At 39.0% G+C, this 21,897-nt stretch overlaps 1 protein-coding gene across 1 annotated transcript in view; it reads right to left on the reverse strand.

Moving 5' to 3' along the window:
• Positions 1-21,897, reverse strand: part of enpp1 (ectonucleotide pyrophosphatase/phosphodiesterase 1) — a 34,687-nt gene that overhangs the window by 1,867 nt on the left and 10,923 nt on the right. Inside the window, exons 6-22 of the mRNA XM_040018594.1 lie at positions 19,077-19,196; positions 18,051-18,160; positions 17,879-17,944; positions 17,711-17,783; positions 16,123-16,231; positions 14,620-14,751; positions 14,473-14,504; positions 14,211-14,338; positions 13,433-13,502; positions 11,410-11,497; positions 10,079-10,263; positions 8,494-8,533; positions 8,249-8,409; positions 6,276-6,411; positions 4,575-4,643; positions 3,469-3,601; positions 34-178 (exon numbers count right to left, since the gene is read on the reverse strand). Coding sequence (XP_039874528.1) covers positions 34-178; positions 3,469-3,601; positions 4,575-4,643; positions 6,276-6,411; positions 8,249-8,409; positions 8,494-8,533; positions 10,079-10,263; positions 11,410-11,497; positions 13,433-13,502; positions 14,211-14,338; positions 14,473-14,504; positions 14,620-14,751; positions 16,123-16,231; positions 17,711-17,783; positions 17,879-17,944; positions 18,051-18,160; positions 19,077-19,196 — 1,797 coding nt within the window. The remainder of the gene's footprint in view (positions 1-33; positions 179-3,468; positions 3,602-4,574; positions 4,644-6,275; positions 6,412-8,248; positions 8,410-8,493; positions 8,534-10,078; positions 10,264-11,409; positions 11,498-13,432; positions 13,503-14,210; positions 14,339-14,472; positions 14,505-14,619; positions 14,752-16,122; positions 16,232-17,710; positions 17,784-17,878; positions 17,945-18,050; positions 18,161-19,076; positions 19,197-21,897) is intronic.

Below are 21,897 nucleotides of genomic sequence, written 5' to 3' on the forward strand. Positions count from 1 at the left end.
GCAGAAACATGTGGGACGAATGGTGTTACTCACAGCGCAGCTCTCTGTGTGGTCGGGCCTGTGGGGCATGATGAAGGACCTGGCCTGGAGTGGACCTGCACAGTTCAGAGGGCCAAAGGTCGAATCCCCGCAGCTGGTCAGGATCACAAAGAAATGTGTCGGGATGGGAGCCTCGTTCCTGCAGAGATGAGAGATCACACGTAATCAAAGTGCTGCAATGGAAAAATTGAATACCTCAGTTATAAAGCCTCAGGTTAAAAAATAACCATCGGGTGTATTTTAAGTCCGATTTCTCTCATTTTACATCTGAATAGATTTTGGCATAAAAAACATGGAAGGATGGGTCCATCTTACTTCATTTCAAGAGTTCAGTGTCTTGGCGGTGTAATGATGAAGGGGATATTTTTTGGCACACTTTGAGTATCAACTGACAGAAGTTCTCACTCCCAAAGCATAACATTTTACGCTAGGTGACAAATCGTCGGTATATTATGCTTTCGGCCACCCAACGCGTCCCTATATTACGAGTTCGGAAATATTAGAAATAGGAGAACCGTTTGGAATGAATCTACACATGTACGTGTATTTTACTTTAATCTAACACGATTAAGGTGGTGGTGAACGTTAGGGATAAGGTTATGATTAGGGCTGGAATACACGGCTGGAACGCGTGTTACTGCGGGAGCGTCGTTCTATTCAGTTTCATCCACAATCCGGCGCGTAGCATAGGAATGCGGAAGGTCACCTTTCGCGTTCCCATGGAACGCCTCGGGACGTGACAATTCGTCAGTATATTACGCGTTGCGCGTGAGAACGAGCTGCAACTGAGCAATGTTTAAACACCACAGCCTACCCGAGTATTGTTGCAGACCATAGCCATACTTTATGATCACAGTGTACTATCTTCTGTTGGCTGCTTCCAGCAGATCAACTCAAACTGGTTTCCTGATCATCACCTTGAGTTCACTATACTCAAATGGCCTCCACAGTCATCAGATTTCAATGCAGTAAAGCACCTTTATGATGTGGTGGAACGGGAGATTCACATCTCTGACCTTTTTAGGTTCTGAAGGACATTTCACCTTTTATTTGAAAACTGAAGGAATCTTTCTCAAGAAGCCTTTTTGGATGAACTGGCTTCAACTCAAGTGCTCAACACTTCTTAAGAATTGTCTGCATGTTGTTTAACAAACAGTCACAAAGCAACCTACCAAACGTCATTCAACTCTCATTGTTTCCAAATCTTGATCTGAGTATAGGAGTATATGACATCACATGTTCCAGCCAGCATGAAGTATTTAAGCAAAAACTGAGAGCTATTAAAGGGGAATAGCCAAATTTAGTTCGGCTGCAATGTGTGTTACTGCGTGAGCTATGAGTAACCCTCAATGTAACCCATGGGTTTCTCAAACACTTTCTCAAGGTCTTTTGAGTTTTTGCACAATTGTGCATGTGAAGGCTGCATCAATTCTTTAATTCAAACAAAAACGATGCAATGAGTTCATTTATGCACTTAAATTAACATCACTGGGGGGTTGGGTGGAGTGAGGGTGGGGTGTATTGAACCAGTGCACAAAGCTAATGTGCAAAATGAGCGCGTCAGCCTTTAGGCACATTAGGTATAATATGCATATACTGAGACATAGAAATAAAATATATTATAAAAATTCAGTAACTTAAGCATATGGCCAAAACAATGCATATACATATTTTGTTATATATATAAAAAACACAACTTTTAAGAGTCTACACTGTTTCTTCATTTTTTGAAACTCTACAACTATTTCTTAGTTTGGAAGAGAAAAAACTGGAGACGTTTGAAACCCACATTTGCTTATTAGTCACTACATGTCCTCCTCCGAAATTATCATTCTCTTATCACAAACCCTTCTGCAGAAGAAAAAGGATACCTGATTAGTTTACCATTAAATAACAGCTCAGAGGGATTACTGACCTTGTGTTCAATGCTAACAGCTAATGCACCATTACATGCAGGAGGCATTCCTGGTGTACACAAACAGTCATGCAATCTTCATTTTCAGATGCGTTCCAATGGACATATAAGCTAGGATATCTTGTTTGGCCTTCCTTTGGACAGGAGGCAGGAAGGGCAGAGCTTGAGTTAAGCCATGTGCAAATGTTCTACCAAAACTACCAGGGATGTTTATGTAATACATTGCATTTTAACATCAAAACTTTAGTCTGGATAAAGCCTGAATGTAGTTTGTAAACCCTGGAAATTAATGTCTACAGCAGCACAGGTATTGCATCACTTTAGAATTCCCCATCAGATCTCATCTAATTGAGTGTGCTCAGCTGCCTGGACACTGATAGTCAGTTTTACACATGAACTATGTGCTTAGATTAGATTTTATCTGAGTACCGGTTTATCTTACGATGGCTTTCTGATATTTTATATAATTATTTGTTAATACTTTTGCTTTGTGGATCCATATAAACATTAAATGTCTGGTGAATGTTCTCAGTTTGAGGACACAACAGTGAGACTCAGTTTGGTTTGGGTGAGGGAGCTGCCTCAGGCAGAAAACAGAATGACCATTTTTTAGTAGGAAGCTGGAAAATGACTAATTAGTGGTGTTGGGTGTAACTCATTCTAAAGTAGAGCACTAATCTGCAATTAATCTGTAATCAAATTACATTTTTCTGCTTTGTTTGCTTGCTTGTTCTTCATATGTCTGCATGACTGGTGAAAAAAGTAAAAAAAAAAAGAAAACAGAAATAGGAAAAAAAGGCCAAAAACAAACCAAAGGTGTCCTTTTCCTGCACTTCAGCTACCTGAACCTGACCTAAATTGCTTGGAGGGTGAAGTAAAAATAAATAGTGGGCTCTCCAACTTCTGATTAGTGGCGATTAATTTAATTTTTATTGTGCAGAAGGACAAGAACATGATGGTAAAGTGCAAACTGTGTCCAGAAGCATCCACAGTTAAATAACATAACACACTTTGTGTGTGTGCCCTCATTAGAATATGGATTTGTAACACATTGCTCACATGCACCTCACTCAGGAAATACAAAAATCAAAATTGTTGTTCATGTGTGAAGATGAATATTGTACTAATGTTCTCACTATTAGAAATCCTTCTTGATTTGCTTCAGACCTGCTGTGTCTGCTAGAGGAATAAATGGAAATGTCTACATAAGCATTTTTGCAACACAGTTACTTTCTTAAGAACTAACTTCAAAACGAAACTGAAGTTGCAGTTTTCTTTGGAAATCTTTCTTCTTTTGATTTACGTCAAGGCCAAATGGAGACTCTTAAAAGTGAGTCACCACTTAAGTCTTTTTTAAATAACACCTAATAAGCAGTTGTAAAGCACAATAAATGAAAAAGGCTGAATTTAATCAGACCATTAAACTGTCAACATAAAAATATGCAGCTTCTGACAACCAAATGACTTAACTGCACAGTGTAGCAACAGTAAATGTTATTTTGCTTCTGTCTTACCCTGATATCTTTTTTAATTCATCGACGTGTCCGTCATAGTCTTTATCGAATATTGGCCCGCTCATGACGTTGACTCCGTTCAGCTGCTGTGAATATTTTGGGAGGAAGACGTCGTGGAAATGCGTCCAAACGGCTGGGAAAATACACACAAAAAAAGCTTTAAGTGCTCCACTGTGTTGTACAGAAACATCACTTTATTTTGCTTTTTTTCCCTGCATGCAACACATGCTAAAGTGTTTGTCTGGTCTTCCTTCGTGTTTTCCTCCCTTCTCACTCATGCAAAGCCACCAGGGGGCAACATCTCCCAGCTGATAAACATTCTGCAGCTTGTTGTCAGGATAAAACTCAGTTCTGCAATATCTTAATCACCCAGCACAATCTACAGGTTTCAACAGTTCTGGGTTGGCTAACTAACCACAGAGTGAAATTACCAGACCACCATGGAGGTACATATTCTTTCACATATGACAGATGATTTTGTAATGCTGTAAAGTACACTGAGAGCAAGTTCAGGCTTCATAATCATGTAATCCAGCCCATTTAAGTCATCTCTACATAAAGGATGAAGCATGAAAGCAAACCTGCACAGATCCTTGACTGAAGAACCTACATGCGCTCCTTTGTGGAGCACAGTGTGGTGAGTCACTTTACAAACATACTGACTTTCTGCTGAATCCTGCTGTAAGGGAAACACACAGCATGCAAGCAGGGAAACTAACCCTGGAACTGTTCCACTAACTAAACCTTTGATTGTGTTTTACAGAACAAGCTCAAGTAAATTAGGGCGGCGAAGTCCCACATAATTACATCAGTTAGATCTCTGGACTTGGGATGGGATAAAGTATAGCTTGCTCTCAGCTTTCAAGCAACTCAGGATAATTTGAAGCAATGGAAACTGGCAAACCGCAATACCTGCTGTCTGAAAACTTGAGTGTTTGACCCATTTAACAAAATCGAGCCTGTCTCAAAGATCCAGAGAGCTGTTAAGCCGACTCATTCAGTTGTGACAGATCTTTTAAGAAATGTTGAACTTGTGAATCACTGCTGGTCTTTTTACCGGTCTGGGTGCAGCTGGAAAGTTAGAAACAAATAAGCAACTGACTCACCTTTAAATGCAGGGAACATCGGTGCCATGTTGCTCGTGATTAGAGAGTCTGAAACATTGGCACTCAGATCTATAGAGGAAATGAGAGGTTAGGACAAACTGAATTTGCTGGGCATGGAATTTGGCTATGGATTAAAACTTAGATTACATGTTGTGAAGACTGATGCGTCTACTGTGAAACTAAAGCATGGCGATTCACTGGCTGAGAAAAACATTTACAAATTAGTGGAGTTGAATGCAGGCAGATTTAGGGCTTCTTTATTACATCTCCTGTGACTTATTTTAATTTTAATAATCGCATTGATGTGGTGTCAGAAGAATCGGAAATTGTTTTTTCTCATGCTTGGAAAGCTGGCGTAAAAGTCGGCAGGAGCTTCCAGGATCGCTGACTCAGACACATGGCAATGAAAGTTGGTATTTGGTTAATTGCAGGATTTTAGCCCTGCGACAGACTGGTGACCTGTTCAGGGTGTACCATGGCAGCTATGATAGGCTCCAGCCCACCTACAAAGTAGGCCTGGGGGAAAGGATTAGCTAGGTTGGCTAAGCGTTCGACCTTGACCTTCATTGTTAGCATTCAAGGTCAAAGTTGAGCTTGGAAAATTTCTTAAAACTTTTCAAATTTTCCACTAATATTTCTTAAAATCTCAAGGTTTCAGACAATTCTGCTCCAATCATATGGCTACAGATAATAAAACACACAATTTGGGTTTGTAATGCTGCAAAGTCATAGTTGAAAGGTCCCACCCCTCCTCGTGAAAAACAACAAAATACAAAAAACCAAGAAGCAAAAAAACAGACTGATCACTCAGCATGTAAGAAGAACATCATAAAACATCAAAGTTTTGGTATAGCCCTTGCCCTTTGTGGGGAGCTGTACCCTCTTGTGTGCTCTTGTTTGTACTGGTATTGGTTTGCCCAGATTACAACAGAGCTAAAACAGATTGTGTTTAAGACTTGTTTAAGCACTGATCAGTAAAATACTACACGTCACCTTTCTAACATCCACATTGATTCCACATTCCAAACACTTAAAAACAACACGAAGGGTCATGTAGGAGCTGCAAAAGGCAATAGCACCCTGAATGGTTACCAGCCTGTTACAGTGCTAATGCAGAAAGCGAGACAACCACACACTGACAAACATACAGCCAATTTAGAACCACCAATTAGCCTAATGAGCAGGTCTTTAGACTGTAGTGGAAAACTGGAGGACCAGGAGGTCTGAACTGTGGTGAGGCGACAGTGCTAATGACTGCGTCTTACCTCCAGAAAAAGTGAAAGTTGTTCACATTAAAAAGTTGCTACATTAATTCACTCAAGAGAAATTAATTGATTAATTAATCTGCTATCACTGCTATCGCTGTGCTCACTTTCTACCAGAACCAGAGGCAGATCAAAGGTTTCATGTTGGCCAGCTTTTTCTGTTAACCCTGGAAAATCTACCACAAACTTTGTGTATTCTTGTCTCTGAACATCCAAAAGACAGATATACAGAAACAGATAAATAAACATTCAATCCGCAGAGTGTCACTCAAGAGGAAGTGGATGCTTTTCTCTCACGCAGCTGTGAAGCATATGTTTGCTCTGTACGTGAAAATGTGCTCTGAAACATCTCGACCTGACTTCAACACAGGCTGAGAGGGATGAACTGTCTCCCTCAATACCACACACATGCAGGTTTACAAACACAAACACTCACTGGGGGGATGCAGCAGGCCATAGGCAAGATCAGAGTTGTCTTTGTAGCGCAGACACTGCTGGCTGTTGTTTGCTGGGATGCGTACGTCAGCACGGACACACGCCTCCAACTCTGGGCTCAGAGGTTGCACTCTGGTCTGAGAGAGAGAGTAAGAGGTAGAGAGAGCGAGGATCAGTCAGTGTTGACAGTATAAGTGGGAGTCCAGACTAAAACGCGAGTGTTGTGTAAGATGGTTTGGCTTGGTTTTTGCTCTCCATGTGTATATAGGTCAGCAAGGGCATTGCTCTGATTCTGTGCGCACAGCTCCCAAAAAAACCCCCCAAACCAATAAATCACTTCCATCCTCTGTCACAGAGGGGAAAAAAAGACACATTTGTTTCCTCTTAAATTCTTGGTAGCACCAAGGGTTATATCATTTTGGAACCAGCTATGCAAAACATTTATATAATTTCAAAGAATAGAGTGCTAAATAGAAACAATGAAAGAAAGACATTTTTGGGTATTTCCATTTCCCAGAAAAAAGAGCAGCTTTAAAATATCCATCCTCTTCCACCTTTTCAATTCAGTGTCGCAGGTGACGACACGATTCACTCTGGACAGATTGCCAGAGAGACAGTAAACCATTCGCACTCACATCTGCATGTCTTTGGACTGTGCGAGGAAGCTGGAACACCCGGAGAGAAGCAAACATGGGAGAACATGCAAACTCCACACAAACTCGGCACCTTCTTGCTGTAAGGCAACAGCGCTAACCACTGCTCCACCGTGCTGCCCCGCTTTGAATCACATACCGTTTACACCATGTCTACATAAAGATGCACTTTTGTGTTTTTAAACCGCATACAAAAAATCTGGGCAATCTCCCAAAGCGGTTTGGCCTCGCCCCAAAGACAAATCAGCACGAGTACAATGAAAATATTTTCTATTTTCTTAAGAAGGCAGCCCATCTAAGCTGTAAGAATTATTAGACACAAAACGGGCAATAAGTCAATCAAATCAAAGTGCCAAAAAGAACTAAACTGTGGAGATGTTTTAGACAGACGATGGTGTCGGGAAATTGTTAAAAGAAATCTGCAGTTTTTCACTGGTAAATTTTACAGTGGAGCCATAGTTTTACTCTTTACTGAGATTAAAGTAACACATAGTGTCAGCGCCTGTATGAACAGCTCGTGGGTTACAACATATACAATATACTTGTGGAAAAAGGGTTTTTTTTTCCCCCAAGAGGCAGATGAAAGGAATTTTAAATGAGATCTTGCATTAAGCTAGAGGCCAGGGCCACAGATGTGAACTTGTGTAAGTATCTATAATAAATGAACAGCAAATTAATATTTAATTGCATGTAAAACCATTTTTTTTTTGCCCTTTACCCTTTACTTTTTTACTATTATTCCTCTTTGTCATACATTACGACTCTGTCCGGGAAACATCTTGGACGATATCTTAGTCACATTGTCCTTTTTTTTTATAATAGACAAACTAGCTCAAAGCTAGCTTTTCATGGAAATGCTTAGCTTTGACAAGCTGCAAACTGAAGTTCTGTGTGGGTTTACAAGTGTGATGAAGATAATAGTGCTCAGTCACAAACAATCTGCAGTATGAGGGAAAAAATACAGATGGTACAATAAGATTCTCTGTTTTACTTCTATTGTTTAAATAGAGCTTCAATGGCTACTTCCTCTCTTGCACCATGATTCAGACAGTACAGTAATAGTCTCAAGTCTCCCGGGAATGCATCACTCTGCTTGAGGTCATAATTTACACTAGAGCTCAACCACATAGTGACAAAGACAAGAGAGACTTGAACCAACATGAGCAGAGAAGATGAGTAACAGCTGCTCAGAAAAGGGATTCAGATACTAAACAACTCTGTGCAATCTGCTGCCAAACCATAACCACAGAAGAAATATAGCCGGAACGACTCAACTCTACAGGCTATGTTTAGAGATAAAAGCTCCAGCCAGCGGACTCACCAGAGGCGGAATGGTATAGGATACCCAGAGGGGCATGAGCCGGTCTTTGCTGTATCCGCTGAGGTAGTTTAAGTGGTGCAGCAGACAAAATGTGGCACCTGATTGGATGACTCGAGGGATGCCAAAAGGTTCGTGGAGGCGACGCAAGCTGGATTTCTCACCTGAAGAGAAGATGTGTAATGTGTATCAGACAGAAGCATCTCTAAAACCACCACATGTGCAAAGAAAAGTGAAATGATTCTCACTTGAGCTCAATGCCAAGAGATTTCTGTTCATTTGTTCCACCTGAAAAGAAATTCATCTTGTTAGCATGATTGTGTTAGAAATAGCTAACACAATTTAACCACGTATTCAGTATATAAAGCTCTGATGTCAACGCATTTTTTAAAGTTCATTTTTTGTACATATCCCAGCTTCTCTAGTTTGAGAGTAGGATAGTAGTACTTCTATTACTCCATGCACTTCACTATGTGTTAATGAACTTCATCAGAAGAGACCAAGTAGTAACCACTGCCACTAACTATGAATCAAAAACCATAAATCCGGCGCACACCAGAGGCCTGTATTATTGATCATGATATGGGGCTTAGTGAAGTAAATTCAAGGCTAACTCTGGGTTTTCCAGCCAACATCTACACACCAATCAATACACTGGAAAATAGTTTGTCCATTGCTGGAAAAGTCTAGTATTAGGAGGGCTAGATACTTTTTATTTCTCTGATGACCTTCAATCCAGCTTTTTTCAATTTTTCTGCAAGCAGGTTTAAAACAATTCTATTGCTCTAAAAGCTGTTATACAGCAATATAATCCAAACACAAGACTTCATTTAGCACAGTCAAAGATGAAAGAATAGGGGTTAAACACACCAAACAACATCATATGTTAGCTTCATAGAACATGCAAATGCAGTTATAGTCAGATCCCCGAGCTCTGCTGTGTTCTCTCCTGGAGAATTCTCATTTTTCGCTGTGCACACAAAGAATGATTAAGTGAAGCACCAAATATAACCACCTAAAAGTCCACAGCAATGCCACTGTGGATAGAAACCAGTCCCAAAATAAGCCTGAATGTGTGTTACATGATCTTGTGATGTAGGAGTGATGAGCTGTTCTGTTTATTTACAAAACTCTTTGAAATTATGACTCTAGCAAAAGGCCCACATGTCCCAGTTATCTACCACCACAAAGCACTCATCAGCTGAAAAAACGGAGAAGAGTCTCAAATCTAACCAATGCATATGCATGTAACTGCACGCAACTGCGATCTGTAAAAAGAGAACGCCTCTAATAGTTTTATATATACAGAAAGCTCTTGTATTTTATTAATGTGCCCATAAATAAAACAGCTTTAAACTTGCATTTGAGACACAACTTAATGTGCACATTTGTGGAGCTTAGTTGTCATGTATAACTGTGTAATACACATTTGTGACACTCAGACAAATATGCAGTGGGTATATATGTTGCTTTAAGCTAAAACCTAATGCTAGCATTAGCAATAAAATCCTTTAAAAACATAGATGTTTGGCAGATCTTTGTATAGTTTAATGGGAGTTTACTGACAGAAAGAATATTTCATATAAAAATAAGTTTTAGACTAATTTAAATGTTGGCCAGGCACTGGTCCATAGCTGTCTAGTCAAAGAAAATTTTGTGCCCATCCATCTAGTAGGTTGACAATAATCTTAGGGTCTTTAAACCTATTAGAAAACATTCAGTGGGTCCCATAAATGGCTTTAAAAAATTCACAACATTTCACTCTAGTTGTAAATATATTTCATTCTTGACATTTGCATCCAGAAGCCAAAAATAAATCTGGTTAGCACATACCATTTCTGTGGTTTGGGATTCACAAGTGCACTGCAGGTTGTCAGAGGGGAAGAGCTCATTAGAGTCACAGGGGATGTCGTGGGAGAGCTGTGCTGGGAGAACTGGATTATGGATGGGGTGCTTCAGGAGGTGGTTCAGACTACCGTGGGTCCCGTTGTTTGGAGAAGGACGAATGCCAAGAAGATCTGTTTGATAAGAGAAGAAAATGTTTGATTAAATGAATAGGACACATCAAATAAGACAACATGTCAGTGTATTTGAAATTAAAAGAAGAGTCACGGTTTCAAGAACACCAAATCTTTACCAAAGTTATCACACAGTACAAATATAAGACTTCAGTGACTTATACAAATTTGCTTTGTTTCAAAGAGGGTGAGCCTTAATAGTCAGTTTATTATGTATTTAAAAAAAAATACACCAGCAAAGAGTAAAGCTGCCTAAATTCTACTTTTTTGAATTAATGGAAGATGAACACACACCTATTCTATTTTGACCTAAAGAGCCACTACTGTAGCTGTCATACACCGTATGGTTGTGTGTTCAGTTTGATTCTGACTTAGAGTACTGAAATATCCGGGTTACTCTATCTTTTCTTCAGTCTGGTAGATATGGTTTCCTTTTTCTAACACTTCTTTATTTTGGAAGTAAAACACACACCTAAAACTCAGTGCAGATGAAGCATACCTGCTTCCTCTTCTCAAGTGTGTTAACTTATCTTTTAAAAATAAGCAGCTGTTTTTATCAATTTGATGAATTATGGGGTTAGTAAACTATGTTAGGCAAAGTAATAAAAATGAAATCAGATGACTTCTTGTAGACTTGCTGACTTGACTGTGTCTTGTGGACATGATTCATATGATGAAGCGATGGAAACTAATTATGTCACTGCAGAAATAGTTACACGTTCAGCAAATGCCCCGAGCTCAAGCCATTGCTGCTAGTGTCACATTTATCTGCTAAATATGTAGCTGCAGCATGCTTACCTTAGACAGAAAGTCAGCCTATGAGCATGTTTAGAGCTCACTGATTGAAACATTATATCTCCTGCAGTTTAAGACTATGGTATCAATTTAGAAGGTTTGTGGGGTGGACTAGTTCTCGGCTTTGATCGGTAATTCTTGTAGTCTCCTCAGCTCGCCTGGCAACCACAAAGGGCTAACAAAACTTCAGGGTACAAGAGTAAAATAGATGTTCTCATTTAGCTCTCAGCATGAAAGTCAATGAGCGAATATGTCTAACGAAAAAGAAACGATAAAGAAAAAATATTAGGCTTCGTTGCAGGACAGGAGAAGAATGTGCAGTGAGCAGTGTGAAGGAACAATATAACTTACCACACATGAGGTTATATAATTCAATGTTCTCAAAAGTTGGCACAACTGTGCTGTGTTTAAATGCTGGACCGTAGCCAATGAAGATTGCCTGATGGAGACAAGCAAACAAACAAAAAACCAGGTAAGACTTTCATTAATTTCTCTTCAACCTGTAAAATAAACAAGTGCGTATATTGAACTATATGATCTACAGTTTGACAGTTTATCAACTTTAAACCCACGTTTAAATTGTTTTTGTACAACAAAAAGAAATCACTGAACACTTTAATTAGATAACGCATAAATATTTGAAAGGAACTAAAACAGTAAAATGACCTTACGTAACCTCAGAAGTGAAGGGTTTCAATTTTAGGAAAGCCTTGGATGGATTCACAGATATTCGCCTGTGATCTATTTCAAGGGCAGTTTGCAACTTTCCCTAGCTGTGTGCAGGCAGGCTGGCAACCGCTTACACAAAAGTTGACTTTTCTCGACCCTTTTTTTAGATCAGTCTGCAGTCTTGTAAGCTAATTATACTGAGTCAAATTCCAGTGTAAACCACGGCCGGAAGCATAGACAAAAATACCATAAAGACTGACATTAAGGTGGCAGACAGAAACACCTTTCTCAATTAAAACAAACTCAGTCAAAAGTTGATTGTGTAGGTGGAGAGAAATCCACACAAAATGTAATTACGGTACTTAGGTCCGGGTCTAGACATACCTAATGCATATGTTTCCTTTAGATTTGTTTCACTACAAGTACAAGTCTAATTCCAAAATCTGTGAGAAAACATGCTAGGGCAGAGCCGTGTTTACCGCTGTGTAGCATCTGCTCTTCTTTTAATAATAATAATAATAATGGATTGGATTTATATAGCGCTTTTCAAGGCACCCAAAGCGCTTTACAATGCCACTATTCATTCACTCTCACATTCACACACTGGTTTTAACAACAGTTCATAAACATCTGGAAACTGAGGACACCAGCTGTTGGGCTTTGGGGAGAAAAACATTGTCCATTTCTTGACTGATATAGGATTCTAGCTGCTCAACAGTCCCGATTCTTCTTTGTCGTATATTTGTCTCACGATGTGCCCAAGTTTTTTTTAACCGGTGAAGTTCTGGACTACAGGCAGATCAGTTTAGCACCCAGAGTTTTTTTTAAAGCTCATCTATTAAGACATTACATCGTGCTTTATTCTGTAATAGCTGTGGTATGTAATTCAAAACCATCTTTCTGAAATATAGAAGCCCTTCCTTGAAAAAGATGTCATGGGAATGAGAGCAGATGTTGGTCTAAAACCTGTATATAACTTTCAGGACTGATGGTGCTTTTCCAGATGTACAAGCTTTGAAGCGAGCACACATAGCAAGCTGAATGGTCTTCAAAGATGACAATGCTTTAAACCTGCCTTCTGTTCAAACATCTGTCTATATGCATATTTAAAGCTCACTGATTAAAATAATATATCCTATTTTTTTTATTTCCATAAACAAACTACAGTATAAAGATCATGTTGGACTAATTCTTAGCTGTGATCTGTATATGTAGTCACAAAAGCTCGAACATTACTTATAAAAGAAATCCAGAACAAATCTAATATTTTTGAGCAAACAGCAGAATATAACAAGATAGTTTCTTTTTCTACAATTGCAAACTCATAGCACGACTTGATTATCCAAACATGTGTGTCAAAACATCGTAAGATATGTGTGAGGTATTATGCGATGATTAAAATGGGAAAACCCACTGTTACAAGGACATCTCTGACACAACTCTTTCTGGGTATTGTGGCAAAGTGATCGTACAAAATGATCTGACGGGTGCTGTTAACACTGATCTGTTGCAGACAAAACGTTATGGAACATTCACATCTGTGTGTGACATAAACACTTGGCACTCACTTCAACTGATATAAGTAACCCTAGATAAGTTTTGGTGAGTATCACACACACACACACACACACACACACACACACACACACACACACACACACACACACACACACACACACACACCTTTAAATTAAATTCCCCTGACCTGCATGTTGGTGAAGAGGTTATCAGAGCCGTGGAATCCGCCAGTGCAATACTTGATATCACTGCGTTTACTGAGGAGAGAAAATAAAATTTATCCGAGGGAAAAAACACAGAACAAAATAAACTCTGGAAGTCACTAAACATACTTCCCTTTTAGGTGTAACTGTATATTGTGTCTGCCAGCATTTTTGGATGATTGCACAAATTACATTCAAGGAAGCATCAGCAAAAAATAAAAATAAAGATATATAATATATGTCAGCTTGTTTCTTAAAAAACAGCTCTGCTAAGCTAAAAAGGGAAACAATAAAAAACATTCTGTTTTATAAAACAATATAATAATAATACGAGTCAAAACATCACACCTACATATTGAGGCTGCATGTAGGCGAATATACACAAAGGTAGTCCAGAGATGTTTAGTAGAGACATGAACGTTGTAGTCACAGCTTAACATATATGCTTGTATTCTCAGACTCATCGACAGCAGAATGATCTAGATGCAGGTCAGCATGACGTGTTGCTTTACGACAGGAGGTTTACACGGCCATGAGATTTCTATGATTTAATTTTACATACAGTTTGTTAAGCTTGAAAATGAAGTCGTTAAACCAAAATGCACAAATTACATGTCTGTAAACAAAAATGTTAACTTAATTAGGTTAGAATTTAGCACTAAACTAAGCCTTTAGTAGGACTAATAAAAAGTTTTCATGCAGCCCGACCTGATGAACTAACACATTAAAAATGAAAGAGAGTATCACTAATTGTTTACTTACATTGCTGCTTGCCAGCCTGACTTCATGTAGAGGTGACCCCTCTCTATGCGGATGTTTTTAGCGAAGTGCATTCTTTTGGGAAGGTTTTCTTTGAGGTACGGCCTCATTGGCTGGTCAACGGTCCTGCACTTCAAAATGGACACAGACAAGGAGAATCAACACACAACAGAGAGAGAATGGGACTGTTTGACTTTCCAAGCAAGCAGATAATCTTTCATTCTTCTTATGAATACAAGAGTCCGATCTGGAATATTTCGCATACCGACAAGTTCTTCACCAGGCCCTCATAGTCAACTGAAAAAAGAAACACAGTACCAAGTCAGGCATGCTAATCTCCTACAAAGTGGCACAGAGTAATGATATAAATCTGGGAACAAGGGAATTCTGGTGTTTTTAAACAGGAACTCACAGGAAGAGTAATCCTGTGGGAGGCGACTTGGTCTGATGCGAGCAGCTGGGCCTTGGATTACAGTGAAACCAGAGGTGTCTTTCTGGAAATCTGACACATATGATGCCCTTTCACATGAAGCACTCTCCATGCCTGTTGAAAAGAAGTCATTTCACTAGGTTGTCTTCAGCAGGGCAACAAGTGACACAGAGAAAGGCACCAGAAGAAGTTCTTAAACAAAACCTTATAATGTTTAAGAACTGTTTAATGTTGTATAAAAGCTACAAAAGTTTGTAATTCCTCTGAAATACAAAGTTTAAAGCTTTCCTCAATAAAAGGGGAAGATTTGTGGCGTACTTTCCATTCATTTCTAGGGATTCACAGAGCTTAAGTTTGCATTGCATGCAGGACGTGACATTTAAAATGACAGTGTAACATGTGTTGGCAATGTCTTTGGGTGTGACATGAGCACTCCAGCTAATTGCTTGTTTCTTGCCTTGCCAAGCTAGGGACTACCAAATACTAAAGTTAAAATTAACATCTTCTCTTGTAAATGATATGAAGCTAAACCTTTAATGAAGAACAAAATCTGTTCATGGATTTTAGAAAATGTACTTCTTCTCTTGGAAGTAATGTCTTAGATGAGGATATCTGGGCATCGCCCTGAGCCACATCCACTCCAACACACTGATCTTGAGTGTGTAATTACAGGGCTAAACATCTGGTCTCCAGCCATCCAAAGAAACCTCTTTCTCTAATACTGAGAACATTTTACTTAGTTAACATGCACATGACTTCTTTATTCAGTTCCTCAGTGGCAGTGGTCTCCATTCTTACCGACAGCAGGTACACTAACTGACAAACTGACATCAAGACTCAAAATAATTTCACTTTGAACTGCCAACAAATTAAAACAATTTCCAAGTCTCCTTATTAGGGTGTGTAACAGTAACATTTAATGTTTTAAGGTATCCAGTTTAAGGTTTCAGAGCTCTAATGTGCAGCAGTCATCTTAGAAATGAACAGGAACACCGAGGATGCTCTCAGTGATAAGATAATTAACTGGAATCAAAATGTTTGACTATTTTGTGTTTCAAATCCTAAGATTTATGATTTCTTGCAGGATTAATTGCTTGTCAAATTGCAGAAATGTTCCATTTCTGCTATATTTCGGTCTCCATGTTATCATCATCAGCTGAGGACGTCACTAACTGGAATAAGAAGCATGTGGAATGCCCCTTTATGTGAGCGAATGGAAAGAAAGCCTGGCTATTTTGAATTCAATTTGCAATATACTGCTCAGTTCCTCAAAAATGCTCAAAATATGTCCATTTGTATTTTAGTTAACACTTCAGTGAATCAGTCGTTTTCAGTATTTCCATTAGAAATTAAGCCATCTGCTAGCTTTCATAAGACAATGCTTCTTTTCTTTTAAAGTGTATTTCAGTTTAAACCGGTAATTTTCAGTCTCAGTCATCCCATGTAAACTGTATCCCAGCTGTGGAGAGTTGATATTTATCTCACCGTGGTCAGATGCGACTATTATGTTGACACAATTGTGCAGGTTTTTTGCTTTTAGGCCATCCATCAGCATGCCCAGAATCCTGTCCACCCTTTGCAAGGCCGGAACGATCTAAATGAATAACAGAAGTTCTAACAGAGTTAAAATGTTACCACGACTGGAACAACAACACTGAGAATCACTGTGCTTTTGCCATTCAAACGCCCTATCAACAATGTGCTTTAGATAAATATTTACCCAGCAAAATTAACTAACAGATTTGTTACCATAAGAGACGATCTTGACTATTTGAAGAGGTTTGACTTAATACTTTCAGTGGAATAAAATAACTATAAATAAATGAAAATGGAAAAACAGCATTACAGGTCCTTCGTTGTGCAGGCAGCAGTAAGCAGAGCTGAGTAGACCTCCCTTTCACCAACCACCACTTCCATCTCACCAGAGAGGTGCTAAAAAGGTTTTAATTCAGCTGAGAGACTCATAATCACTCCACGGCATCCTGATTTTATCCCAAGGGCCTACGTTCCAAAAACACCACACTTAAAAGGCATCAAGGAGTCATTCAGGACAGATGCCAGAATCAGGTGGTTGGTCAGCTAGCAACTTAGCTTCTCTTTAAACTGTTGAACAAGACAAGACATACAGTTCCAAAAAAAACAAAACCAAATGCAATCAGCACACTCACTAACACCCTTCTGCTCAAACAGTTTTTTATGGACAAACTCCCTTTAGTGCAGATGTCCTACCAAACAATCCATTGTTCACATCAGCGTCGAGTTCCCTCAGTTGAGGAACAGTTTTCAGTTGGTGCCCTAATCCTGAGCTTGGCCGGATTTCATGGATACAATGTGGTAAAATCTGTATATTTGTTCATCTGTATATCTGCCCGTCTGTATAGCAATATACAGCATCTGTATGCTATACAGATCATCTGTATAGCATACAGATGATCTGTATGCTATACAGATGATCTGTATGCTATACAGATCATCTGTATGCTATACAGATGATCTGTATGCTATACAGATCATCTGTATATCTGTATACAACAGTACATTTGTCTGTAGTTCATCTGAATATTTGGTCTCTCTGTACATAGTCTGTTCATAACTATTCCACCATTTATACTACCCTTATCTGTATATATCAGTATATCCATACATTTAGTAGCCCTCTTCTTATCTGTATATAATTGCTCTTATTGCACTTACTACTCTTGCACTTAGATGCAAACTGTATTTTCTTACCCTGCATTTATACATGTGTAATGACCATAAAGTTGAATCCTAATCCTAAAATGTGTTTATCCTAGTTAAAGCAGTTAAACACTTTTTTCTTCTTCATTTTGTGCTTAATTTGCCGCTCACCAGGACCAATTTACACTAGCAGGAGCATATTAACTGAAACCCCAGGCATACATTACACAACTGAGTGAACCCGTGATTGTAAGGCATGCTCAGTCAGCTGACGAACACTGTCAGCACACAAATTTTCCATACAGAGCTTTCCTCTAATGATGTTCCCTTCTTTTACCTAGTTATTCTTTTAGGTAATCAATAACCGGCTTATTAATACAGGCAAGTAACTCACCTGCATACTTTCTGGCCCATAGTAATGTCCTGTTGAATCAGGTTCATCCAGGTATAAAGTGTAGAAGTCAGGTCTAAAGACAGAAAGCCAACAGTTACGAGTGATATAGAGAGTTTCCTTATGGGAACTTACGACATCATCTTTGTTATCATAAAGATGAACATGAACCTTTCTCCCTCAGGTAAATTGAGCCAGTCAAGCAGTGTTGACACTCTCTTCTCAAATGCAACAGACCTGTGGGACAAATGTAATTTATGAAAGCATCAATACAGCACTGCATTGAGCTACATTTTACACTTCATTGGCATTGAATCAGAAGCTTGCATGGCATGGCTCTTACTTGTCATACATCTTGTAAAAACTTGGGAGGGTGCCATTGATGGCTACATCAGAGCCTGGCCAGAAGAAAGTTGCTGATTTCAGCTTCTGATAGATGGCCGTGAGCCAGACCTGACGAGAGAAGTTAGGTGAGATAGAGAAATGAAAAAATTTATGAAATTAATAGAAACAAGGAGGAGAAAAGAGTGCCATCTAGACTTTATTCTGAGTGAGTTGCAGTAGAAAATTGGATAATTAATTTTCAGTACATTGCGGCACCAGTGTTTAGTACATCGAGCTAAAAGCGTAATCCCTCACAGCCCTGTCAAGTCAGAAGGCAACCTAGGAGTAGGATTTTATTCTAAATGAATACCCATTAGATCTGCAGGTAGATGTATTAGTTATGCAGCTGTCTCCTAAACATTTGGCTGATGCACTTAGCTGTATTGGTTCAAAAGTCATTATGAAAGAATTCATTCCTACAGACTAAATTGCTTGACAGGGGTCATCCATCTCTCCTTCCCTCCTGAAAAGCCATATGGCAGCTGCATTGTGTAATTTCAAGAAGAGCACTTTGTCACACACTTGAGAAATGAGATTTAAGAGGCCTCTCGTTTAAATGAAAACCACAAAGCATCTAAACAAGCACCACACGCAGCCCTCACAAGCTGTCACTTATTACGAGCTCAATCCATAATTATAATCAAGAAACTTCTTACAGGGAGAACCGATTCTCGGCAATCAAACTTGCTCACTGACTTGTGTTGTTCATAGAAAGCAAATTACATTGTGATGAACACAGTATTTCTATTTCTAACACATGACTAGTGCGCTGACTTTTGCAGGACTATGAACAACACTGTCTAACTCGGATTCTCAGATGTGTGAAATAAACAGTATTCCCGAGAGCTACATTTTTGTGGCCATGTTCAACAGAACCTAAATTTCCTTAAAAGGATTTGTTATTAGCAGGTTTTACTTTTGGCCTCTATGAGCCTGAGCTTTGCTGTACTAATTTACCACCTTTCTACACAACCGATTCACTTACTGGTTCTCCTTGATACCACTGGGGGTTCAATTTCTCATCCGTTTTCAAGCTGAAGAAAGCATTTCGTTTCACATCGTACATCTTGTTGTCCACAATCCCATGAGACTCGGGATAAAGACCCTGCAGGAATAGAGATAAGATAAACCAAGTCAAGCTGCTTTGATTCTGTGGCTGCAGGGATTTAAAGGTGATTACCTCTTCTCTCACCATCTTTCAACCCCAAATATTACAAGTAACCACAGCAGTTTATCTTAATTGCAGTGTCTGATTTCAACCAATAAAGGTGGAGTCAACGTTATAAGCGTCTTGCTGGAGTTGTTCTCCGTACGAATGTAAGCCATTAGGTCTCAACCATTCCTACCATCCTGTGGAAGTGTCATTTTAGAAAAAGCATGATGTTTACACTTCTTTACAAACAGATTTAGAGTTTGAGCTTCTCTTACTCTAAATGTCTGTTCTGTCTGTAACAATTGAAAATAAAATAAAATAGATACATAATAATAATAAAGGTCAATTAAATGGACCAATATGGCAAGGCCATGATGATGCACTTGGTAAAGTAAATCTGCTAGGCATCTTTCTTGGCCTTCAGACAATAATTCTGATGGCTAAAGATCCAAATGGGACAGGCAACCCCCCCCCCCCCCCCCCCGCCCAAAAAAACAAACAAACAAACAAACAAACACACAAAAAAAAAAGTTTTGCTACTTTATTCTCAGTCACATCTGCTAGCAACCAAACTAAACAGAGAGGGGGTGTCACTGACCGGTGTCCAGGCTTCTGTGAGTGAGGCCCTAAGTACTTGGCTTCAAGCACAATTGAAAAAAGTTTAATAACAATAACTACTTAGTCACGGTTTCCGCATTCACAAACAAGTATAATCCTGGAATAAGTCTATTAACTAAACCAGTTATTTTTATAGCTTTCTTTCCTAACTTTAAAGTGGACATGAAACACTTCATTTATAAAGGCTAATTTACATCATTATCAATTTACATCATCATCTCAAAAACTGACACAGATGTAAAACTGTCTGTGAAGCAGGATTTAAGAAATCCTATTTTTAAGACATGTTTAGTGTGATAATCTTTCAGTACAGAGCGTAACGTCACCGGATTGGTTGGTTTCTTGTAGTCAATAGACTTACATTAGTTTATGTTAGCTAACTAGTGACAGAACCGATAACTCAATGGAAAGCAAGGTGACTAAAACTAAAAATCTGTTTCAAGTGATCACTTTTGTGCTGCAACAATGAGTTTTATGTTAAAACTAAATTTAGACTTTTCACTTTCACTGCCTCTTTGTTGTTTGGCTAGCTGGACTCAAATGGGAAAATCCAGCTGTTAGCTGTAATGTTTGGGTTTGTAAAGCATTTTATGAATGAGCACTGTGTGGAGGAGAGCCTTCAGATCAATCAGCCGTATTTTATGCATTAAACTAGTCTGTCTTTTCCCAACACATCCAGACATTTTCCAACATCACAGGTTTCTTAAATCCAGCTACACATACAGTGTTACATTTTTTCAGTTTTTGAGAGCAGGGGTAGTGTAAATTAGCCTTTATACATCAAGTGTTTCATGCCCACTTTACATATATAGAAAATAATCCCTTTCAGTTCACTGACCACTGAAACTGAGGCATACTAAAGGCACATTCACACCTTTATTAAGGACTCTAAGGCTACGTTCACACTGCAGGTCGTAATGCTCAGATCCGATTTTTGGATCAAATCCGATTTTTTTGTCTGCTCGTTCACACTACAAATAAAATGCGACAGGAAACATGCTCTAGTGTGAACGCTCAAAGCGGCCCGCATGCACAAAAGAAGACGTCACAAACAACGTGTTCCGTTTAGATCTAGACCAAACAGTATTGTTTGACTGATGGCCCTTAATATAAAGACTTGTTTCGGGCTTTACGTTTCCCAATTTTTGCTTTAAGTTATTTTGTTATTTACATAATAATGTAAATAACAAAATAATGATCCTTATTGCTCTTTTAGATAGGAGCGGTGCTTCAAAGGATAGTTGCAGATTTCTGTCAGAATCTGCAGATTATACAGTACAAATAAAATGTTCACGTTGTCTTCCCAACAGTTTCACTGACATCTACACTGGATGGCCAGGAAGCGTTTGCGATGTCTTCTCGGGCGCTTCTCCGGCGCTGATAATTGGCGTCTGTCTTGTGTCAGTGACGTAAAAGATGGATTTAATGCGACATGACCGTTCACAGCAGTCGCTTTCTAAAACATCGGATTCAGTACCACATACGAAAGTGACCCAGATCGGATTTGAAAATATCGGATTTGTGCCGTTCACACTGTCATACCATGATCGGATATGGGTCGCATAGGGTCAAATAAAATCAGATTTGATGCGCTTTTGCCTGCAGTGTGAACGTAGCCTAACTGTAACTACTAGGTGCTTTTCCTATCATGCTGACTTACATGCTGCTGGCTTTGGCTGTGTAGTTTTCTCTTAGTAAAATATGCCATCTGCTCCCAGTAGACTTGTCATATGCTACAAAAACCATGTCTTATATGACCATACACTGGGTTTCTTAATCACTGCTAGATTATTGGCAGATTAAGAAATCCTGGGAAATGAATAACCAGTAATGTCATGTGGGTATGCTGAACATGCTTTGTAGTAAGTGCCCCAGGTAATTGGGTTGGTCAGATCACATTCAAACTGCACACAAAACTGCTCTAAAGTTCATTGGAACAGTTACAAATTACAAGTACATCCTTACACAACATGAGTTATTCATCATCACTGACCAAACACTGTTGCCCAGCAAACCTGTTTGTATTTCTCAATGA

The sequence above is a fragment of the Simochromis diagramma genome, unplaced genomic scaffold, assembly GCF_900408965.1.
Source record: "Simochromis diagramma unplaced genomic scaffold, fSimDia1.1 OVJJ01000802.1, whole genome shotgun sequence".
NCBI classification, from domain to species: Eukaryota; Metazoa; Chordata; class Actinopteri; order Cichliformes; family Cichlidae; genus Simochromis; species Simochromis diagramma.